The 22,181-nt window shown below is 44.3% G+C and overlaps 1 protein-coding gene across 3 annotated transcripts in view; it reads left to right on the top strand.

Annotated features, from left to right (window-relative positions):
* The window catches only part of POU2F3 (POU class 2 homeobox 3), a 408,573-nt gene that overhangs the window by 106,321 nt on the left and 280,071 nt on the right, over window positions 1–22,181 (top strand). The window contains exon 1 of one of the 3 annotated variants that reach the window (XM_077250486.1): window positions 16,232–16,351. The exons of 1 other annotated variant lie outside the window; for it this stretch is intronic. In XM_077250486.1, the coding sequence (XP_077106601.1) occupies window positions 16,324–16,351 (28 nt within the window). In that variant the 5' untranslated portion in view covers window positions 16,232–16,323. Of the gene's footprint in view, window positions 1–16,231; window positions 16,352–21,597; window positions 21,623–22,181 lie in introns of those variants that run through there. One more of the 3 variants, XM_077250487.1, reaches the window with a different exon arrangement.

Raw genomic sequence — 22,181 nt, 5'->3', positions numbered from 1 at the left:
GGGGACATACTTCACCTGTGAGAAGGTATACCATCTAGCTGCCATTCCATCACCCCAGCGGACCCCTAGCAGCGTCGGTCACCCTGACCGAATACCACAGGTGGGGTCACGAACACCAGACAAACTTCACCTTTAATTGGACGCCCCTCAGAAGGGCCACGGACCGGGTTGGGCCACCGTGACATCCCCAGAACCGAGAGAGATAGACCCAGTGCCGAGTACCGCATTGCCCTTAACGTGGGGGCACTCCAAATCTACAAAAACAAATGTTTACTAAGATGGCTAACAAATCTAGATACATGCAGGATTCAGTGCCTTAGATAGAATGAGTTAGATACCATTCAGGTTGCTTGCTCACATTGAATGGAGTAAAAAGACATGCAAGGTAGTTCAGTTTAGAGTTTGAATGATATGATTATAAATACTCACATTACAACACACAGCCTGAAAACATACGATACACAGGTGACATACACATATATACTCACATGACAACACACAGCCTGCACACACACTATACACAGGTGACATACACATATACTCACATTACAACACACAGCCTGCACACACTATACACAGGTGACTTACACATATACTCACATTACAACACACAGCCTGCACACACTATACACAGGTGACATACACATATATACTCACATTACAACACACAGCCTGCACACACACTATACACAGGTGACATACACATATACTCACATTACAACACACAGCCTGCACACACACTTTACATATAGAATAAGTATTTGATCCCCTACCAACCATTAAGAGTTCTGGCTCCTACAGACCAGTTAGACTCTCCTAATCAACTCGTTACCCACATTAAAGATAACTGTCTTACATAGTCACCTTTATAAAAGACTCCAGTACACAGACTCAATTAATCAGTCAGACTCCAACCTCTACAACATGGGCAAGACCAAAGAGCTTTCTAAGGATGTCAGGAACAAGATCATAGACTGTACAAAACTGGAATGGGCTACAAAACCATAAGTAAGATGCTGGGTGAGAAGGAGACAACTGTTGGTGCAATAGTAAGAAAATGGAAGAAATACAAAATGACTGTCAATCGACATCGATCTGGAGCACCATGCAAAATGTCACCTCGTGGGGTATCCTTGATCATGAGGAAGGTGAGAGAACAGCCTAATACTACACAGGGGAACTTTTTAATGATCTCAAGGCAGCTGGGACCACAGTCACCAAGAAAACCATTGGTAACACATTACGCCGTAAAGGTTTAAAATCCTGCAGTGCCCGCAAGGTCCCTGCTCCAGAAGGCACATGTGCAGGTCCATCTGAAGTTTGCCAATGAACACCTGGATGATTCTGTGAGTGATTGCGAGAAGGTGCTGTGGTCAGATGAGACAAAAATTGAGCTCTTTGGCATTAACTCGCCATGTTTGAGGGAAGAGAAATGCTGTCTATGACCAAACAAATACCATCCCCACTGTCAAGCATGGAGGTGGAAACATTATGTTTTGGTGGTGTTTCTCTGCTAAGGGCACAGGACTACTTCACTGCATCAATGGGAGAATGGATGGAGCCATGTGCCGTAAAATCCTGAGTGACAACCTCCTTCCCTCCATCAGGACATTTAAAGTGGGTCGTGGCTGGGTCTTCCAGCAAGACAATGACCCAAAACATACAGCCAAGGCAACAAAGGAGTGGCTCAAAAAGAAGCACATTAAGGTGAGGGAGTGGCCTAGCCAGTCTCCAGACCTTAATCCCATAGAAAACTTATGGAGGGAGATGAAGCTCCGAGTTGCCAAGCGACAGCCTCAAAATCTGAATGATTTAGAGATGATCTGCAAAGAGGAGTGGACCAAAATTCCTCCCGACATGTGCGCAAAACTCATCATCAACTACAAAAAACGTCTGACTGCTGTGCTTGCCTACAAGGGTTTTGCCAACAAGTATTAAGTCTTGTTTGCCAGAGGGATCAAATACTTATTTCTCACTGCAAAATGCAAGTACATTTATATAATTTATACAATGTGATTTTCTGGATTTTATTTTTTATATTCCATCCCTCAATGTTAAAAATAACCTACCCTTAAAATTAGAGATTGTTCATGTCTTTGTCAGTGGGCAAAATTACAAAATCAGCAAAGGATCAAATACTTATTTCCTTCACTGTATACAGGAGACATACATACACACACACACACACACATATATATAAACATACCACCTAACATCAAAGCCGCACCAAAGAGAATCAGTTCCAGCCATCACATTTGGGGTGAATTAATTAAATGTTTGGCCAAATATGGCAGGATCATTTTCAAGTTGATCATTTTGTATGGCCCCCAAGTGATGGTATAAATATCCTAATGGCCCCCGACAGGAAAAAGGTCTCCCACCCCTGCACTATAGAATAAAAAATACTTCTGCTCTGGAGAACGAAGAGGATTTTTAATAAGAAGTTAGTTGCAATGCTCCTTTTTTTTACAAGTACTTTGCAATTTTGCCCATTTATGAACTTCAGACAACCCCTTTAAATGGTGCACTGTGGTATTTGTCTCTTATACGGATGTATTTAGTGCTGTGCTGTAGTATTTGTTTCCATAATCAGTGTTGGTTTGGGGAGCCATGTCATCTGCTGGTGTAGGTCCACTGTGCTTTATCAAGACCAAAGTCAGTGCAGCCATCTACCAGGAAATTTTAGAGCACTTCATGCTTCCCTCTACCGACAAGCTTTTTGGAGATAGAAATGTCATTCTCCAGCAGGACCTAGCATCTGTCCACACTGCCAATAGTACCAATACCTGGTTTAAAAAGAACAGCATCACTGTGCTTGATTGGCAGGAAACTCGCCTGACCTTAATCCCATAGAGAATCTATGGAGTATTGTCAAGAGGAAGATGAGAGACACCAGACTCAACAATGCAGACGAGCTGAAGGCTGCTATCAAAGCAACCTGGGCTTCCATAACCCCTCAGCAGTGCCACAGGCTGATTGCCTCTATGCCACGCCATATTGATGCAGTAATTGATGCAAAAGGAGCTCCGACCAAGTATTGAGTGCTAGGGTTGAGCGAAACGGGTCGATCATTTTCAAAAGTCGCCGACTTTTGGCTAAGTCGGCGTCTCATGAAACCCGATCCGACCCCTGTGCTTGTCGGCCATGCGGTACGCGACTTTCGCGCCAAAGTCGCGTTTCAATGACGCGAAAAGCGCCATTTCTCAGCCAATGAAGGTGAACGCAGAGTGTGGGCAGCGTGATGACATAGATCCTGGTCCCCACCATCTTAGAGAAGGGCATTGCAGTGATTGGCTTGCTGTCTGCGGCGTCACAGGGGCTATAAAGGGGCGTTCCCGCCGACCGCCATCTTACTGCTGCTGATCTGAGCTTAGGGACAGGTTGCTGCCGCTTCATCAGAAGCAGGGAGAGCGTTAGGCAGGGTCCACTAACCACCAAACCGCTTGTGCTGCAGCGATTTCCACTGTCCAACACCACCTTCGGTGTGCAGGAACAGTGGAAGCTATTTTTTTTTTTTTTTCCCCTCAGCGCTGTAGCTCATTGGGCTGCCCTAGAAGGCTCCGTGATAGCTGTATTGCTGTGTGTACGCCACTGTGGAAACCAACTGCTTTTTTCAAAGCACATATCCTCTTGTTCCTTCCTTTCTGCACAGCTATCTTTTTTGTTTGTCCACACTTTTTATTTAATTTGTGCATCAGTCCACTCCTATTGCTGCCTGCCATACCTGGCTTACATTACTGCAGGGAGATAGTAATTGTAGGACAGTTTTTTTTTTTTTTTTGTTTTTTTTTTGTGGGAGATTAAGATTGGCATTTCTGCTACAGTGCCATCCCTGTGTGTGCCATCTCTCACTGAGTGGGCCATAGAAAGCCTATTTATTTTTTCCGTGATTTGTGTTCTAAAATCTACCTCAACACAGAAACACTACATCAATCAGTGGGAGAAAAATATTGGCCTCAGTCAGGGCTTGTGTGCCACTGCTGTGTGTGCGCTATCTCTCATTCAGTGGGCTATAGCAAGCCTATATTTTTTTTTTTTTTTTTTTTTTAATATTATTTGGTTTCAAAAGTCTCCCTGAAAAAAAAAAAAAACCTAAAAAAACAGTGGGAGAGTAATATTGCCCTTTCAGCTTGTGTGCCAGTCTTGACTCCTGGGTGTGCCACCTCTCTCCCTCTCATTCAGTGGGCCATAGAAAGCCTATTTATTTTTTTTTTTAAATATTATTGGGTTTCTAAAGTCTCCCTGAAAAAAACAAAAAATACATAAAAAAACAGTGGGAGAGTAATATTGCCCTTTCAGCTTGTGTGCCAGTCTTGACTCCTGGGTGTGCCACCTCTCTCCCTTTCATTCAGTGGGCCATAGAAAGCCTATTTATTTTTTTTTTTAAATATTATTGGGTTTCTAAAGTCTCCCTGAAAAAACAAAAAAAACCTAAAAAAACAGTGGGAGAGTAATATTGCCCTTTCAGCTTGTGTGCCAGTCTTGACTCCTGGGTGTGCCACCTCTCTCCCTCTCATTCAGTGGGCCATAGAAAGCCTATTTATTTTTTTTTTTAAATATTATTGGGTTTCTAAAGTCTCCCTGAAAAAAACAAAAAATACATAAAAAAACAGTGGGAGAGTAATATTGCCCTTTCAGCTTGTGTGCCAGTCTTGACTCCTGGGTGTGCCACCTCTCTCCCTCTCATTCAGTGGGCCATAGAAAGCCTTTTTTTTTTTTGGTTTTTTTAATATTATTTGGTTTCTAAAGTCTCCCTGAAAAAAACAAAAAAAACATAAAAAACAGTGGGAGAGTAATATTGCCCTTTCAGCTTGTGCGCCAGTCTTGACTCCTGGTTGTGCCACCTCTCTCTCTCTAATTGTGGGCCATAGAAAGCCTTTTTTTTTTTTTTAAATATTATTGGGTTTCTAAAGTCTCCCTGAAAAAACAAAAAAAACCTAAAAAAACAGTGGGAGAGTAATATTGCCCTTTCAGCTTGTGTGCCAGTCTTGACTCCTGGGTGTGCCACCTCTCTCCCTCTCATTCAGTGGGCCATAGAAAGCCTATTTATTTTTTTTTTTAAATATTATTGGGTTTCTAAAGTCTCCCTGAAAAAAACAAAAAATACATAAAAAAACAGTGGGAGAGTAATATTGCCCTTTCAGCTTGTGTGCCAGTCTTGACTCCTGGGTGTGCCACCTCTCTCCCTCTCATTCAGTGGGCCATAGAAAGCCTTTTTTTTTTTTGGTTTTTTTAATATTATTTGGTTTCTAAAGTCTCCCTGAAAAAAACAAAAAAAACATAAAAAACAGTGGGAGAGTAATATTGCCCTTTCAGCTTGTGCGCCAGTCTTGACTCCTGGTTGTGCCACCTCTCTCTCTCTAATTGTGGGCCATAGAAAGCCTTTTTTTTTTTTTTTTTTAATATTATTTGGTTTCTAAAGTCTCCCTGAGAAAAAAAAATAAATAAATTAGGTGGGAGATTAATATTGACATTAGTGCTTGAGTGACAGTCCTGCGTGTGTGTCATCTCTGTGATTTTGTGCCACAGAAAACAGAGTGTGTAACATTGTGCCTGATTTTCCTTGTGGTCTCACCAACCTGTTAAGGGATATTGAAATCATACTGAAGTTATAGCTCACCGTGTAAGTTGTTTGATAGCAACAAATAAAGTTACTTTGGTTAAGATTTTAAAACAATGAGGAAGTCTGGTGCAAGAGGTCGTCGTGGGCGTTCATTGTCAGCTGGTAATGATGGTAGTGGTAGTGGAGCATCAGGTGGTCGTGGGGATAAAAATATTCCACCTAAGTCTGGAGCTGTGGAGCCAGTTTCGTCGTCAGGCTACACAAGGCCTCGAACGCTCTCTTTTCTGGGAGTAGGAAAACCGCTTTTAAAGGCGGAGCAGCAACAGCAAGTTTTGGCTTACATTGCAGACTCAGCCTCTAGCTCTTTTGCCTCCTCTTCCGAAACTGGTAAATGTAAAAGCAGCGCGTCGCTTGTGGATGTTCACGGTCAGGGACAAGTCGCTTCCTTGTCCTCCTCAGCAAAAACTACAACAAGAGAGAAGGATGCAGCAGGCGACACAACGGGTCACTCCATGGAGCTCTTTACACATACCGTCCCTGGCTTAGAAAGTGAAACATTTAACAGGCCATGCCCATTACAAGTATATTCTGACATGGAGTGCACTGATGCACAGCCACAGCCAGAGTACTATGCTGCTCCTTTGACTCAGACCACCACATTGCCCTCTCAGGGTACAGATCCACAATCAGACCCTGATGAGACTATGTTGCCCCGCCACGAACGCTATACCACCGACCGACACAGTGACACAGACGAAGTTGCACACGAGCTCGAAGAGGAGGTAATAGATGACCCAGTTATTGACCCCGATTGGCAGCCATTGGGGGAACAGGGTGCAGGCGGCAGTAGTTCAGAAGCGGAGGTGGAGGAGGGGCCGCAGCAGGCATCAACATCGCAACAGGTTCCATCTGCCGGGCCCGTATCTGGACCAAAACGCGTGTCAAAGCCAAAACCTGTTGGAGCACAGCGTTGCCATCCGGTTAAAGCTCAGTCTGCAATCCCTGAAAAGGGATCAGAGTCTAGGAAGAGTGCAGTCTGGCATTTTTTTAAACAACATCCAACTGATCAGCGCAAAGTCATCTGTCAAAAATGTTCAACTAGCTTAAGCAGAGGTCAGAATCTGAAAAGTCTAAATACTAGTTGCATGCATAGACACTTAACCACCATGCATTCTCAAGCCTGGACTAACTACCAAACGTCCCTCAAGGTTGTAGCACCCTCGGCCAATGAAGCTAGTCAGCAACGCAACATCCCTTCCGTCACTGTAAGGCCACCATTTTCCGCACCACCGGCAGTATCTGTGCAGGTTTCTTTGCCAGCCAAAAGCAGTCAGGGTCAGGGAATCACCAGTTTTGTAGGAGGAAATATTGCATGTAGGGCACCGGCGGAAACAATACCGTCTCCAACCGTCTCTCAGTCTGCCATGTCCACCGGCACACCCGAAAGTTCCACGATCTACAGCTCTCCAGTCCAGCTCACCCTACATGAGACTCTGGTTAGAAAAAGGAAGTACTTATCCTCGCATCCGCGTACACAGGGTTTTAACGCCCACATAGCTAGACTAATCTCGTTAGAGATGATGCCCTACCGGTTAGTTGAAAGCGAAGCTTTCAAAGCCCTGATGGAGTACGCTGAACCACGATACGAGCTACCCAGTCGACACTTTTTTTCCAGAAAAGCCATCCCAGCCCTGCACCAGCATGTTAAACAGCGCATCGTCCATGCACTCAGGCAATCTGTGAGTACAAAGGTGCACCTGACTACAGATGCATGGACCAGTAGGCATGGCCAGGGACGTTATGTGTCCATCACGGCACACTGGGTGAATGTGGTGGATGCAGGGTCCACAGGCGACATCAATTTAGGGACAGTTGTGCCTAGCCCACGGTCTAGGAAACAGTTGGCTGTAGGCGTTCGCACCCCCTCCTCCTCCTCCTCGTCCTCCTGCAGAAGCTACAGCTCTTCCACAGAACGCAGTCGGCCAACCACTCCATCGGCAGATGACACTGTTGCACACCAGTTGTCCCATTATGGGCCAGCTACTGCCAAGCGTCAGCAGGCTGTATTGGCTATGAAGTGTTTGGGCGACAACAGACACACCGCGGAAGTTCTGTCCGAGTTCTTGCAACAAGAAACGCAGTCGTGGCTGGGCACAGTAGATCTTGAGGCAGGCAAGGTAGTGAGTGATAACGGAAGGAATTTCATGGCTGCCATCTCCCTTTCCCAACTGAAACACATTCCTTGCCTGGCTCACACCTTAAACCTGGTGGTGCAGTGCTTATTGAAAACTTATCCTGGGTTCTCCGACCTGCTCCTCAAAGTGCGTGCACTTTGCTCACATATCCGACGTTCGCCTGTACACGCCAGCCGTATGCAGACCTATCAGCGGTCTTTGAACCTTCCCCAGCATCGCCTAATCATAGACGTTGCAACAAGGTGGAACTCAACACTGCACATGCTTCAGAGACTGTGCGAACAGAGGCGTGCTGTTATTTATTTGTGGGAGGATACACGGGCAGGCAGTAGGATGGCAGACATGGAGTTGTCAGGTGTGCAGTGGTCGAAGATACAAGACATGTGTCAAGTCCTTCAGTGTTTTGAGGAATGCACACGGCTGGTTAGTGCAGACAACGCCGTAATAAGCATGAGCATCCCCCTAATGCGTCTGCTGATGCAAAGTTTGACGCACATAAAGGAGCAGGCGTCTGCACCAGAGGAAGAGGGAAGCCTTGATGACAGTCAGCCATTGTCTGGTCAGGGCAGTGTACAGGACGAGGTAGCGGGCGAAGAGGAGGTGGAGGACGAGGAGGATGATGGGGATGAGTATATTTTTAATGCGGAAACTTTCACGGGGGCACAGGAAATTGGTTGCGTGTCACGGCCGGGTTCTGGTTTTTTGAGGGACACAAGTGACGTAGATTTGCCTGCAACTGCCCCTCAACCAATCACAACCGGAGATTTGACAAGTGGAACTTTGGCCCACATGGCGGATTATGCCTTACGTATCCTACAAAGGGACACACGCATTACGAAAATGATGAACGATGACGATTACTGGTTGGCTTGCCTCCTTGATCCACGCTATAAAGGCAAATTGCAAAATATTATGCCACATGAGAACTTGGAACTAATATTAGCAACCAAACAATCAACTCTTGTTGACCGTTTGCTTCAGGCATTCCCAGCACACAGCGCACGTGATCGTTCTCACACGAGCTCCAGGGGGCAGCAGACTAGGAGTGTTAGGGGTGCACACATCAGAAGTGGCGTTGGACAGAGGGGTTTTCTGACCAGGTTGTGGAGTGATTTTGCTATGACCGCAGACAGGACAGGTACTGCTGCATCAATTGAAAGTGACAGGAGACAACATTTGTCCAGTATGGTTACTAACTATTTTTCATCCCTTATCGATGTTCTCCCTCAACCGTCATTCCCATTTGATTACTGGGCCTCCAAATTAGACACCTGGCCAGAATTGGCAGAATATGCATTGCAGGAGCTTGCTTGCCCGGCAGCAAGTGTCCTATCAGAAAGAGTATTCAGTGCTGCAGGGTCAATATTAACCGAAAAAAGGACTCGTCTGGCTACCCAAAATGTTGACGATCTAACATTCATTAAAATGAACCACAACTGGATTTCAAAATCTTTTGCCCCACCTTGCCCGGCCGACACCTAGCTTTCCTATGAAAAGCTCTTGCCTGTGAATTACTTTTCTAATGTCTAATTTGCTGCTGCAGATTGTACAGCATACGACATGTTTACACCTCCCTAAATGGCCAAACTCCCCACACGGGGCCGTGGTATCGCGACTTGGCGCAAGCACCCGTGAGACTGCTGTTTGTCTGAAGAGGTGGGTGTGCTCGCTTTTGGTTGACGGCATTGCTACTGGGTCCCTCATAGTACAATGTAGTGTCTCTGGCGGTGGTGGTGCGCACCCAACGTCAGACACACCGTTGTAACATGAGTGGCCCTGGGGCGGTCCCGCCGGCCTCAAGAGAGTTCCCCCCTACCCCAGCTCAAACTGGGCTCTACTACGTGCAAAATTATGTCGCACAGCTCCACCAATCGTTAGTCTATTCGCTGACATCATTCAATGTCTGGCACTGACAATACAAATTTGTAGACATCTATGATGCAACTTAAAGTAGTCTGTGTCTGTGTCCTATATTGGCACCATTAAATAGTTACTGCCAAATTACTATGTCAGAAACACAGCAGATGAGCCCACCCCTGTACCTAAGTATGCCATCTTTTTTTTTGTTTTGGTTGTTTTGCGAGACATTAACATCTATTTATATTTTGGGAGTACTGGGACAGACACTCCTTGCACTACTCCTCCACTCAGCACCAAGCTGCCTGCCCGTGTATCCATGTAACCGCTGTAAAACTGCCATGAGCCTATTGTTTGTTATTTTAGGCCTTTGATAGCCTGTCTGCGGTCCCTACTCCTCCACTGACCACCAAGCTGCCTGCCCGTGTATCCATGTAACCGCTGTAAAACTGCCATGAGCCTATTGTTTGTTATTTTAGGCCTTTGAAGCCTTTCTGCGCTCCCTCCTTCCACTAGTCCTCCACTGACCAGACCACTGCTGCCCGTGTACCCCTGGAACCAATTTTAAAGTGCCTACAGCCAGCCCATTTTATTGTGTTAGGCCTTCGAAGCCTGTCTGCGGTCCCTCCTTCCACTAGGCCTCCACTGACCAGACCACTGCTGCCCGTGTACCCCTGGAACCAATTTTAAAGTGCCTACAGCCAGCCCATTTTATTGTGTTAGGCCTTCGAAGCCTGTCTGCGGTCCCTCCTTCCACTAGGCCTCCACTGACCAGACCACTGCTGCCCGTGTACCCCTGGAACCAATTTTAAAGTGCCTACAGCCAGCCCATTTTATTGTGTTAGGCCTTCGAAGCCTGTCTGCGGTCCATACTTCCACTAGTCCTCCACTGACCAGACCACTGCTGCCCGTGTACCCCTGGAACCAATTTTAAAGTGCCTACAGCCAGCCCATTTTATTGTGTTAGGCCTTCGAAGCCTGTCTGCGGTCCCTCCTTCCACTAGGCCTCCACTGACCAGACCACTGCTGCCCGTGTACCCCTGGAACCAATTTTAAAGTGCCTACAGCCAGCCCATTTTATTGTGTTAGGCCTTCGAAGCCTGTCTGCGGTCCCTCCTTCCACTAGGCCTCCACTGACCAGACCACTGCTGCCCGTGTACCCCTGGAACCAATTTTAAAGTGCCTACAGCCAGCCCATTTTATTGTGTTAGGCCTTCGAAGCCTGTCTGCGGTCCATACTTTAAATACTCCTCCACTCAGCACCAAGCTGCCTGCCCGTGTATCCATGTAACCGCTGTAAAACTGCCATGAGCCTATTGTTTGTTATGTTAGGCCTTTGATAGCCTGTCTGCGGTCCCTACTTTAAATACTCCTCCACTCACCACCACCAAGCTGCCTGCCCGTGTATCCATGTAACCGCTGTGAAACTGCCATGAGCCTATTGTTTTTTTATGTTAGGCCTTTGATAGCCTGTCTGCGGTCCCTACTTTAAATACTCCTCCACTCACCACCACCAAGCTGCCTGCCCGTGTATCCATGTAACCGCTGTAAAACTGCCATGAGCCTATTGTTTGTTATTTTAGGCCTTTGATAGCCTGTCTGCGGTCCCTACTCCTCCACTGACCACCAAGCTGCCTGCCCGTGTATCCATGTAACCGCTGTAAAACTGCCATGAGCCTATTGTTTGTTATTTTAGGCCTTTGAAGCCTTTCTGCGCTCCCTCCTTCCACTAGTCCTCCACTGACCAGACCACTGCTGCCCGTGTACCCCTGGAACCAATTTTAAAGTGCCTACAGCCAGCCCATTTTATTGTGTTAGGCCTTCGAAGCCTGTCTGCGGTCCCTCCTTCCACTAGGCCTCCACTGACCAGACCACTGCTGCCCGTGTACCCCTGGAACCAATTTTAAAGTGCCTACAGCCAGCCCATTTTATTGTGTTAGGCCTTCGAAGCCTGTCTGCGGTCCATACTTCCACTAGTCCTCCACTGACCAGACCACTGCTGCCCGTGTACCCCTGGAACCAATTTTAAAGTGCCTACAGCCAGCCCATTTTATTGTGTTAGGCCTTCGAAGCCTGTCTGCGGTCCATACTTCCACTAGGCCTCCACTGACCAGACCACTGCTGCCCGTGTACCCCTGGAACCAATTTTAAAGTGCCTACAGCCAGCCCATTTTATTGTGTTAGGCCTTCGAAGCCTGTCTGCGGTCCCTCCTTCCACTAGGCCTCCACTGACCAGACCACTGCTGCCCGTGTACCCCTGGAACCAATTTTAAAGTGCCTACAGCCAGCCCATTTTATTGTGTTAGGCCTTCGAAGCCTGTCTGCGGTCCATACTTTAAATACTCCTCCACTCACCACCAAGCTGCCTGCCCGTGTATCCATGTAACCGCTGTAAAACTGCCATGAGCCTATTGTTTGTTATGTTAGGCCTTTGATAGCCTGTCTGCGGTCCTTACTTTAAATACTCCTCCACTCACCACCTAGCTGCCTGTGTATCCATGTAACCGATGTAAAACTGCCATGACTGCCTACTGTTTGTTATTTTAGGCCTTTGATAGCCTGTCTGCGGCCCCTACTTGCAATACTCCTCCACTGACCACAATGCTGCCTGGAGTGCCTGCCTGTGTATCCATGTAACCGATGTAAAACTGCCATGACTGCCTACTGTTTGTTATTTTAGGCCTTTGATAGCCTGTCTGCGGCCCCTACTTGCAATACTCCTCCACTGAGCACAATGCTGCCTGGAGTGCCTGCCTGTGTATCCATGTAACCGATGTAAAACTGCCATGACTGCCTACTGTTTGTTATTTTAGGCCTTTGATAGCCTGTCTGCAGCCCCTACTTGCAATACTCCTCCACTGACCACACCAATGCTGCCCGTGTACCCCTGGAACCTATTTAAAAGTTCATAGAGCCTAGTTATATATTTTATTTACTATTAATAAGGCCATGATGGACTACGCTGTACCACGCTACAAGCTAACCAGTCGACACTTCTTTTGCGAGAAAAGCCATCCCAACCCTCCACCAGCATGTAGAAGACCGCATTGTCCATGCACTCTGGCAATCTGTGAGTACAAAGGTGCACCTGACAACAGACGCATGGACCTGTAGGCATGGCCACGGAAGATTACGTGTCCATTACGGCGCAATGGGTTAATGTGGTGGATGCATGGTCCACAGGGGACAGCCTACTAAGTCTGTCTGCAGTCCCTAATTCAAATTGTCCTCCACTGTCTAAATCGGAACTTCCACCTTCTGGCTTTCGGCCTATAGTATCAGAAATTAAACTGCATTTGGCCTTCAACTTTGGTTAGGGCCTACTAACGGCTTCTGCCCCTCCCTGGTGTTGCCCTCAACTAAATAAAGCTGAGCTTCAACCTTCCGGCTCTCATTATGTGGTTTTAAAAAAAAAAATGGTGGTTAGGGCCTACTAACGGCTTCTGCCCCTCCCTGGTGTTGTCCTCAACTAAATAAAGCTGAGCTTCAACCTTCCGGCTCTCATTATGTGGTTTTAAAAAAAAAAATGGTGGTTAGGGCCTACTAACGGCTTCTGCCCCTCCCTGGTGTTGCCCTCAACTAAATAAAGCTGAGCTTCAACCTTCCGGCTCTCATTATGTGGTTTTAAAAAAAAAAATGGTGGTTAGGGCCTACTAACGGCTTCTGCCCCTCCCTGGTGTTGCCCTCAACTAAATAAAGCTGAGCTTCAACCTTCCGGCTCTCATTATGTGGTTTTAAAAAAAAAAATGGTGGTTAGGGCCTACTAACGGCTTCTGCCCCTCCCTGGTGTTGTCCTCAACTAAATAAAGCTGAGCTTCAACCTTCCGGCTCTCATTATGTGGTTTTAAAAAAAAAAATGGTGGTTAGGGCCTACTAACGGCTTCTGCCCCTCCCTGGTGTTGCCCTCAACTAAATAAAGCTGAGCTTCAACCTTCCGGCTCTCATTATGTGGTTTTAAAAAAAAAAATGGTGGTTAGGGCCTACTAACGGCTTCTGCCCCTCCCTGGTGTTGCCCTCAACTAAATAAAGCTGAGCTTCAACCTTCCGGCTCTCATTATGTGGTTTTAAAAAAAAAAATGGTGGTTAGGGCCTACTAACGGCTTCTGCCCCTCCCTGGTGTTGTCCTCAACTAAATAAAGCTGAGCTTCAACCTTCCGGCTCTCATTATGTGGTTTTAAAAAAAAAAATGGTGGTTAGGGCCTACTAACGGCTTCTGCCCCTCCCTGGTGTTGCCCTCAACTAAATAAAGCTGAGCTTCAACCTTCCGGCTCTCATTATGTGGTTTTAAAAAAAAAAATGGTGGTTAGGGCCTACTAACGGCTTCTGCCCCTCCCTGGTGTTGTCCTCAACTAAATAAAGCTGAGCTTCAACCTTCCGGCTCTCATTATGTGGTTTTAAAAAAAAAAAAAATGGTGGTTAGGGCCTACTAACGGCTTCTGCCCCTCCCTGGTGTTGTCCTCAACTAAATAAAGCTGAGCTTCAACCTTCCGGCTCTCATTAAGTGGTTTTAAAAAAAAAATGGTGGTTAGGGCCTACTAACGGCTTCTGCCCCTCCCTGGTGTTGTCCTCAACTAAATAAAGCTGAGCTTCAACCTTCCGGCTCTCATTAAGTGGTTTTAAAAAAAAAATGGTGGTTAGGGCCTACTAACGGCTTCTGCCCCTCCCTGGTGTTGTCCTCAACTAAATAAAGCTGAGCTTCAACCTTCCGGCTCTCATTAAGTGGTTTTAAAAAAAAAAAAAATGGTGGTTAGGGCCTACTAACGGCTTCTGCCCCTCCCTGGTGTTGCCCTCAACTAAATAAAGCTGAGCTTCAACCTTCTGCTCCAAATTACCATTTTAAAAAATGCAATAGGCTTTTCCGGCCTACTAAAGGTGTCTGCCCCTCCCTGGTGTTGTCCTCAACTGAACAAAGCTGAGCTTCCACATTCTGGCTTTCGCCCTATACTATCAGATATTAAACTGCATTTGGCCTACTAGTGTGGTTAGGCCCTTGAAACAGTGTCTGCTGCTCTTGGGTTTGCTACTCCACTGAACAAAGCAATGCCGCCTGTTTAGTCCTGTTACCAATTTTGAACTGCATGTAGCCTACTTTATTCTTTGGCCCTATATCTGTTTCCTCCTCATCCTGCCCATTGCCCAGCCACTGCTAAATGAGTCTGCTGGTACATTGACCTAGACCACTACATTCCCCTTGTACTCTACACAGCCAGAATCTGTCCCTGCTGAAAGTAAGGTTCCCCTTCCCGCATGTTATACCACCTTACACAGGGACAAAGAGGAAGGTGCAGATGAAAGTGCAGGTTCCTTCATCAGGTGGGGGGGCATACTCGTTGGCGACGTCACTGGCACAGGGCCCCTCAGAGTACGCAAAAGTGTCGCTGCTGGTGGGAGGCGCCCCCGCCATGCAAACACACCGCCGTACTTTGAGGGGCCCTGTGCCAGTGGCAATGCGAACGAGTGGGCCCCCCCTGCTTGCTCAGGATCACAGCACTTGCAACTTTTAAATACTTACCTTTCCCTGCAACACCGCCGTGACGTAGTCCGCATTTCCTGGGCCCACGAAAAACTTGAGCCAGCCCTACTCCCCCCACAACTTTCCCCCAATTCCCTATGCCCAACTATTATTATACAGTTAATTAAGATTGGCAAGCTTCAGAAACAAGAATGGATGTTTTTGGCATTAAAATGGGCACTGTAGGTGTTTTCCTGGCCTCCACTCACTGCCGACTATGCTTCCCCATTGACTTGCATTGGGTTTCGTGTTTCGGTCGATCCCCGACTTTTAGCGATAATCGGCCGACTGCACTCGACTCGACTCTGGACAAAATCGGGTTTCCCAAAACCCTACTCGATCTTAAAAAAATGAAAGTCGCTCAACCCTATTGAGTGCATTTACTGACCATACATTTCAGTAGGCCAACATTTTGGATGTTAAAATCATTTTTTTCAAGCTGGTGTTATAGAGTATTCTAATTTACTGAGATAATGACTTTCGGGTTTTCATTGGCTGTAAGCCGTAATCATCAACATTAACAGAAATAAACACTTGAAATAGATCACTCTGTTTGTAATGACTCTATATATCAGCTTCAGTTTTTGCATTGAAGAACTGAAATAAATTAACTTTTTTTTGATATTCTAATTTTGTGAGAAGCACCTCACTATATACAAAGGAAAATGAAAAAAAAACCCAGAGCAATATGATTGGCTGATTGTTTTCCAAAACTAATATGGCTTGGCTCATTGAGTAATATTCCAGGTCTGAATATGACAACCACAGACTATTGTAGACCATGCTGCACCTGTGATGGCCTTTGCTGGGCGGCCGCAGCCTGGGACAGATGTCCTGCACTGTTATCACCTCCGTAGGTGACTATAACGCGGCATGTTCCTGTCTGCAGCCAGTAGGTGGCAGTGTGGTCAGCGCTCAGCCAGCACAGGTGCCAGGTGCCGACCTTACTACCTGTGCCCAGCTGCCAGCTGCTCCCATCGCTGCTTCCTCCTCTCCTGGCTCAGTCTTGCTATGCAAATAGGTGCTGTGCTTTGCATTGGCCCCCGGCCAGAGGCGCAGGATGTTGGCTTGCATGGAAGAGGTGTGGTGGCTTCTTTAAACTGGAATTCCGTCTTCCCTCTTAGTGCCAGCATCTGCCACCTCCATGCCATCCTCAGCAGGCAGCAGACACAGCGACAATCCTGCGAGCCAGCAGCATGGTTACTGTGGAGTACAGTCGCCCAGGTACGCACACTGCTTGTCATGCTGCTCACTAAGCCCAGCTGGCACCCTGCCCTTTGCCTCTGTGCCCGCACTGTGGGCTTCACAGCACCAACTGGAGTCACACAAAATGCTTGGTCAGGATTCACATCGGTGCTTATTGTGGAACAAAGGTGCCCTCTTCCTGCCATGCACGGGGGTGAGGAGGGGCACAGCAGTGATGATGGGCATGAAAGGGATGATGGGCACGAGTGGTGATTGGCACAGGAGAGATGATGGGTACAGCAGTGATGATGGACACAGGAGTAATGATGGGCAGAGGTGTGATGGGCACATGATAGATGATGGGTACAGCAGTGATGATGGACACAGTAGTAATGATGGGCAGAGGTGTGATGGGCACAGTATAGATGATGGGCAGAGGTGTGATGGGCACAGGAGAGATGATGGGTACATGAGTAGTGATGGACAGAGGTGTAATGGGCACAGGAGAGATGATGGGTACAGGAGTGATATTCACAGCAGTGATGATGGGCACAAGAGTGATATGCACAGCAGTGATGATGGGCACAAGAGTGATGATGGGCACAGGAGTGATGATGGGCACAGCAGTGATAGTGGGCACCGCAGTGATAATAGGCACAGGAGAGATGATGGTCACAGGAGTGATAGTGGGCACAGGAGTCTGCAGATTTCTATTGATAGATCCTATTCGATACAGTGATAGCAATGATGAGAATGTGATGTCCAATAATAATAAGAGTCTTATGACAATTATTACAGGATTATTATCACATCCATTAGAGTTAATAATATGTTTTTAAAAAGGATATAAGTGTGAGATTATACTGTCAGCGCTATTAATACTAATAATATATACTGTATATTATTGCTATTTGATATTGTTGAAAAGTAAATGGATAGAAAAATAAAACCTGCACTTTTCACTCAAAAATGGGTCATCACCAATACAACTTATATACAAATCCATTAAATTGAAGCAGCACTCCAAAGTCAGATGGTGAGAAAACGATTGTAATCAGCCCATGCCACATATTGGCTCAAAATAGCACAGCCTTTCTCAGAAATGTCGCATGGGCTGAGGAAAATCTGTTTTTTCACCATCTGACTTTGTTGACCATGTTGTTCAAGCAAGCAAGATAGATAATAGATAGATAACAAATAGATGATAAATAGATAGATAATAGATGATAGATAGATAGATAATAGATAGATGATAGATAGATAATAGATAGGTAACAGATAGATGATAGATAGGTAGATAGATAGATAGATAGATAGATAGATAGATAGGACAGATATGAGATAGATAGATAGATGATAGATAATAGATAGATAATAGCTAGATAGATAATACATAGGTAACAGATAGATGATTGATAGATAGATAGATAGATAGATAGATAGATAGATAGATAGACAGATATGAGATAGATAGATAGATAGATAGATAGATAGATAGATAGATGATAGATAATAGATAGATAGATAGATAAATAGATAGATAATAGATAGGTAACAGAAAGATGATAGATGGATAGATAGATAGATAACAGATAGATAGATGATAGATAATAGATAGATAATAGATAGATAGATAATAGATAGATAATAGATAGATAGATGATAGATAGATAGATAGATAGATAATAGATAGCCTATCTATTATCTATCTATCTATCTATCTATCTATCTATCATCTACATGTTACCTATCTATTATCTATCTATCTATCTATCTATTTATCTATCATCTATCTATCTATCTATCTATCTATCTATCTATCTATTATCTAGCTATCTATTATCTATCTATCTATCTATCTATCTATCTATCATCTATCTATCTATTATCTATCTATTATCTATCATCTGTCTATCTATCTATTATCTATCTATCTATCATCTATCTGTTACCTATCTATTATCTATCTATTATCTATCTATTATCTATCATCTATCTATCTCATATCCTTCTATCTATCTATCTATCTATCTATTATCTATCTATCTATTATCTATCTATCTATTATCTATCTGTTACCTATCTAAGATAGGTAACAGATAGATAATAGATAGATAGATAATAGATAGATAGATAATAGATAGATAGATAGATAGATAGATAGAAGGATATGAGATAGATAGATGATAGATAATAGATAGATAGACAGATGATAGATAATAGATAGATAATAGATAGATAGATGATAGATAGATAGATAGATAATAGATAGATAGATAATAGATAGATAGATAGATAGATAGATGATAGATAAATAGATAGATAGATAGATAGATAGATAGATAGATAGATAGATAATAGATAGGTAACATGTAGATGATAGATAGATAGATAGATAGATAGATAGATAGATAGATAGATAATAGATAGACCGATTGATAATAGATTGATAGATAGATAATAGATAGATGATAGATAGATAATAGATAGATAATAGATAGACCAATATATAATAGATAATATATGATAGATAGATAGATAGATAGATAGATAGATAATAGATAGATAGATAATAGATAGATGATAGATAGTTAATAGATAGATAATTAGATTATCCAATAAGGTCATATTTTTGCATGTCTTATTTTACAAGTTGATCATATTGTAGATTATACACCGTATATATAGATAGACAGAATATGTAAGCAGAAGACTGGACCACCCTGTGACTTTTTCTTTTGCGTTCAAAGATCCCTTTCAGGGAAAAACCACTTTAGAAAGCTCTTACCATTATATACAGTGTATATGAAACGTCTCCACGCACCAGGTTTCTATCATGTAAAAAAATCATACCAAGAAGAATCATTTCAGAACTTCATCTACCTTTAATGTCACCCATAATCTGTACAATTCAATTGCGAAACAAACTGAAATCATTTTGAGGGGGAAATAAGAATAACAGAAAAGAAATATTGTGGTTGCATAAGTGTAAACCCCCTCTTAAAATGGGGAGGCGTTTTTGTGTTCATAATTAGCAAATCACATATAAACTCATGTTAATGGGAATCGGTCAGTAGTATCCACCCGCCTAAGCTGTCTATAAGGGTATTCAGGTCATAATTAAATAAAATGATACCTTGATAACTTCAATCTGATGTCTACTATCAGAGTAATCCATGGTTTTCTTAATATGTAAATGAGCTGTTTAGATCTATGGGCCGGACATAGATCTCCCTGAGAATTTGCCTCCAGAGCTTATTGTAAATGGTTCCCTTCAAATAGTAGTCACTTCACGGCTAGCAACATTTACTGTTATTCTGATTAACTCCATATAAAGTTTCGCTTTTCTAGTAGGATTTTCTTTACATTTAAGGTACCTTCACACGAAACGACTTTGTAACGATATCGCTAGCGATCCGTGACGTTGCAGCGTCCTGGCTAGCGATATCGTTTAGTTTGACACGCAGCAGCGATCAGGATCCTGCTGTGATATCGCTGGTCACTGAATAAAGTTCAGAACTTTATTTGGTCGTCCGATCGCCGTGTATCGTTGTGTTTGACAGCAAAAGCAACGATACCAGCGATGTTTTACACTGGTAACCAGGGTAAGCATCGGGTTACTAAGGGCCGCGCTTAGTAACCCAATGTTTACCCTGGTTACCAGCGTAAAATGTAAAAAAAACAAACAGTACATACTTACATGCGTCCCCCGGCGTCTGCTTCCTACACTGACTGAGCGCCGCAAAGTGAAAGTGAAAGCACAGCGGTGACGTCACCGCTGTGCCCTGCTACTGCCGGCACTCAGTCAGTGCAGGAAGCAGACGCCGGGGGACGCATGTAAGTATGTACTGTTTGGTTTTTTTACATTTTACGCTGGTAACCAGGGTAAACATCGGGTTACTAAGCGCGGCCCTGCGCTTAGCAACCCGATGTTTACCCTGGTTACCCGGGGACCTCGGCATCGTTGGTCGCTGGAGAGCGGTCTGTGTGACAGCTCTCCAGCGACCAAACAGCGACGCTGCAGCGATCGGCATCGTTGTCGCTATCGCTGCAGCGTCGCTTCGTGTGAAGGTACCTTTAGTTAGTTGCATTTTACAGCAAAAGTCATAGTCGGTAAACAGCTGACAACAAAGCAATTGGATCTGATTGTTGAAAGTTATCAGTCAATAGTAGGGAAAATGTTCCAAGGCATTAGATATATAGCTCTGGCAAAAATTAAGAGACCACTGCAAAATGTTCAGTTTGTCTTATTTTTCTCTTTATAGGTATATTTTTGAGTAAAACGTAAATTGTTCTTTTAGTCTATAAACTACTGACAACAGGTCTCCGAATTTCCAAGCAATAAATTTTGTATTTTTTTCTGACAAAGAAAAATGGTCAAAATAAAAAACAGACAACAATGCTTTCAGACCTCAAATATTGCAAAGAAAACAAGTTCATAATCATTTAGAAACAACAATTCTAATGTTTTAACTCAGGGAGAGATCAGAAATCAATATTTTGTGGAATAACCATGATTGTTAATCACAGCTTTCATGCGTCTTGGCATGCTTTCCACCAGTCTTTCACACTGCTCCTGGTGCAAAAATGTAAGCAGTCCTTCTTTGTTTGATGGCTTGTGACAATCCATCATCCTCTTGGTTACATTCCAGAGGTTTTCAATGGGGTTCAGATCTGGAGATTGGGCTGCCCATGACAGGGATTTGATGTGGTGGTCTCTTAATTGTTGCCAGAGCTGTATACTGGAACACTGTGAAGACGGTTATCAAGAAGTGATACAATTGACATAAATTTGCCACCACACATTGACATTACAAGAACAGGACATCCCTTAAAAAAATTATGAAAAGACAAGAAGAAATGATCTGGGTGGTTGTTAAGACGAAATGGCAACATTAAAGGAGCTGCAGGAATATCTGGCAAGTGTTGCTTGTGTACTGCATGTGACAATAATTTCCCATATTCTTCAAGATGCCTTTTCTTACAAATAAAATCAGCCAAGCAGTTCCAAATATCAATCAATTTTGCAGCAAAACCTTCAGACCTCTGCAAAAATCTGAAGATGAAAAGGAATTTCACCTTTTAGCAAGGCAACAAACCTAAGCATGCCTTCAAATCAACAAAAGAATGGCTGCATCAGAAGATTAGCGTTTTGGATTAGCCCAGCCAGAGAATAGACCTCAAACCAACTGAAAATCTGTGGGTAACCTCAGGAGGGTGCTGTACACAGGAGGTGCCCTCACAATCTGACACACTTGGAGTGCTACTGCAAGGAAGAGTGGGCAAAGATTGCCCACCAGATGGCACCTGGTAAGTGGTAAAATAGGACCTGTGGGGGATCAGTGAGGGTAAGTATGGTGTATTTTTCCTTTCTTTTTTTTCTTGACTGGTCATAGACATGTAATAACTAATATTCATAGGCTGGAAAATCCCTTTAATAGGGAGTTTTGAACCTTCCCAACTTCTGACAGCACTAAATTGATCATGAGGAAATCAATTAAAACAGGCCCATATTTATGTAAATGGCGGTAACATGATGTCCACTTGGCGCTCTCCAACTGAGAAGTGTCCTGAGCTCCATACCCTCTGCTCTTCAGCGATGGCTTTAGTGGTCTTCTGTCTTCATGTCTACCTACTATTAGTAATAATATTAGTAAAAGCTGCACAATCACATCTTATGCCAAAGAACTGCTGTATTTTGGGGGGCGAACTTTATATTTTTTTAACTTAATTTTCTTGCTTCTAGCATTTGGGAAAGGCAGGAGGGAATGGGTAATGAAGGCACCTGGACAATTGACCCGTCTGTCCTCATAATCCATCCCTAATCTCATGTCTTTCCATGTTGAGTGAGGTTTCCAGATTTATTTCT

Source organism: Ranitomeya variabilis, chromosome 4 (assembly GCF_051348905.1).
Source record: "Ranitomeya variabilis isolate aRanVar5 chromosome 4, aRanVar5.hap1, whole genome shotgun sequence".
Lineage (NCBI taxonomy): Eukaryota > Metazoa > Chordata > Amphibia > Anura > Dendrobatidae > Ranitomeya > Ranitomeya variabilis.
Note: the sequence above shows the minus strand (reverse complement) of the source record. Positions and strands in the feature narration are given on the sequence as shown.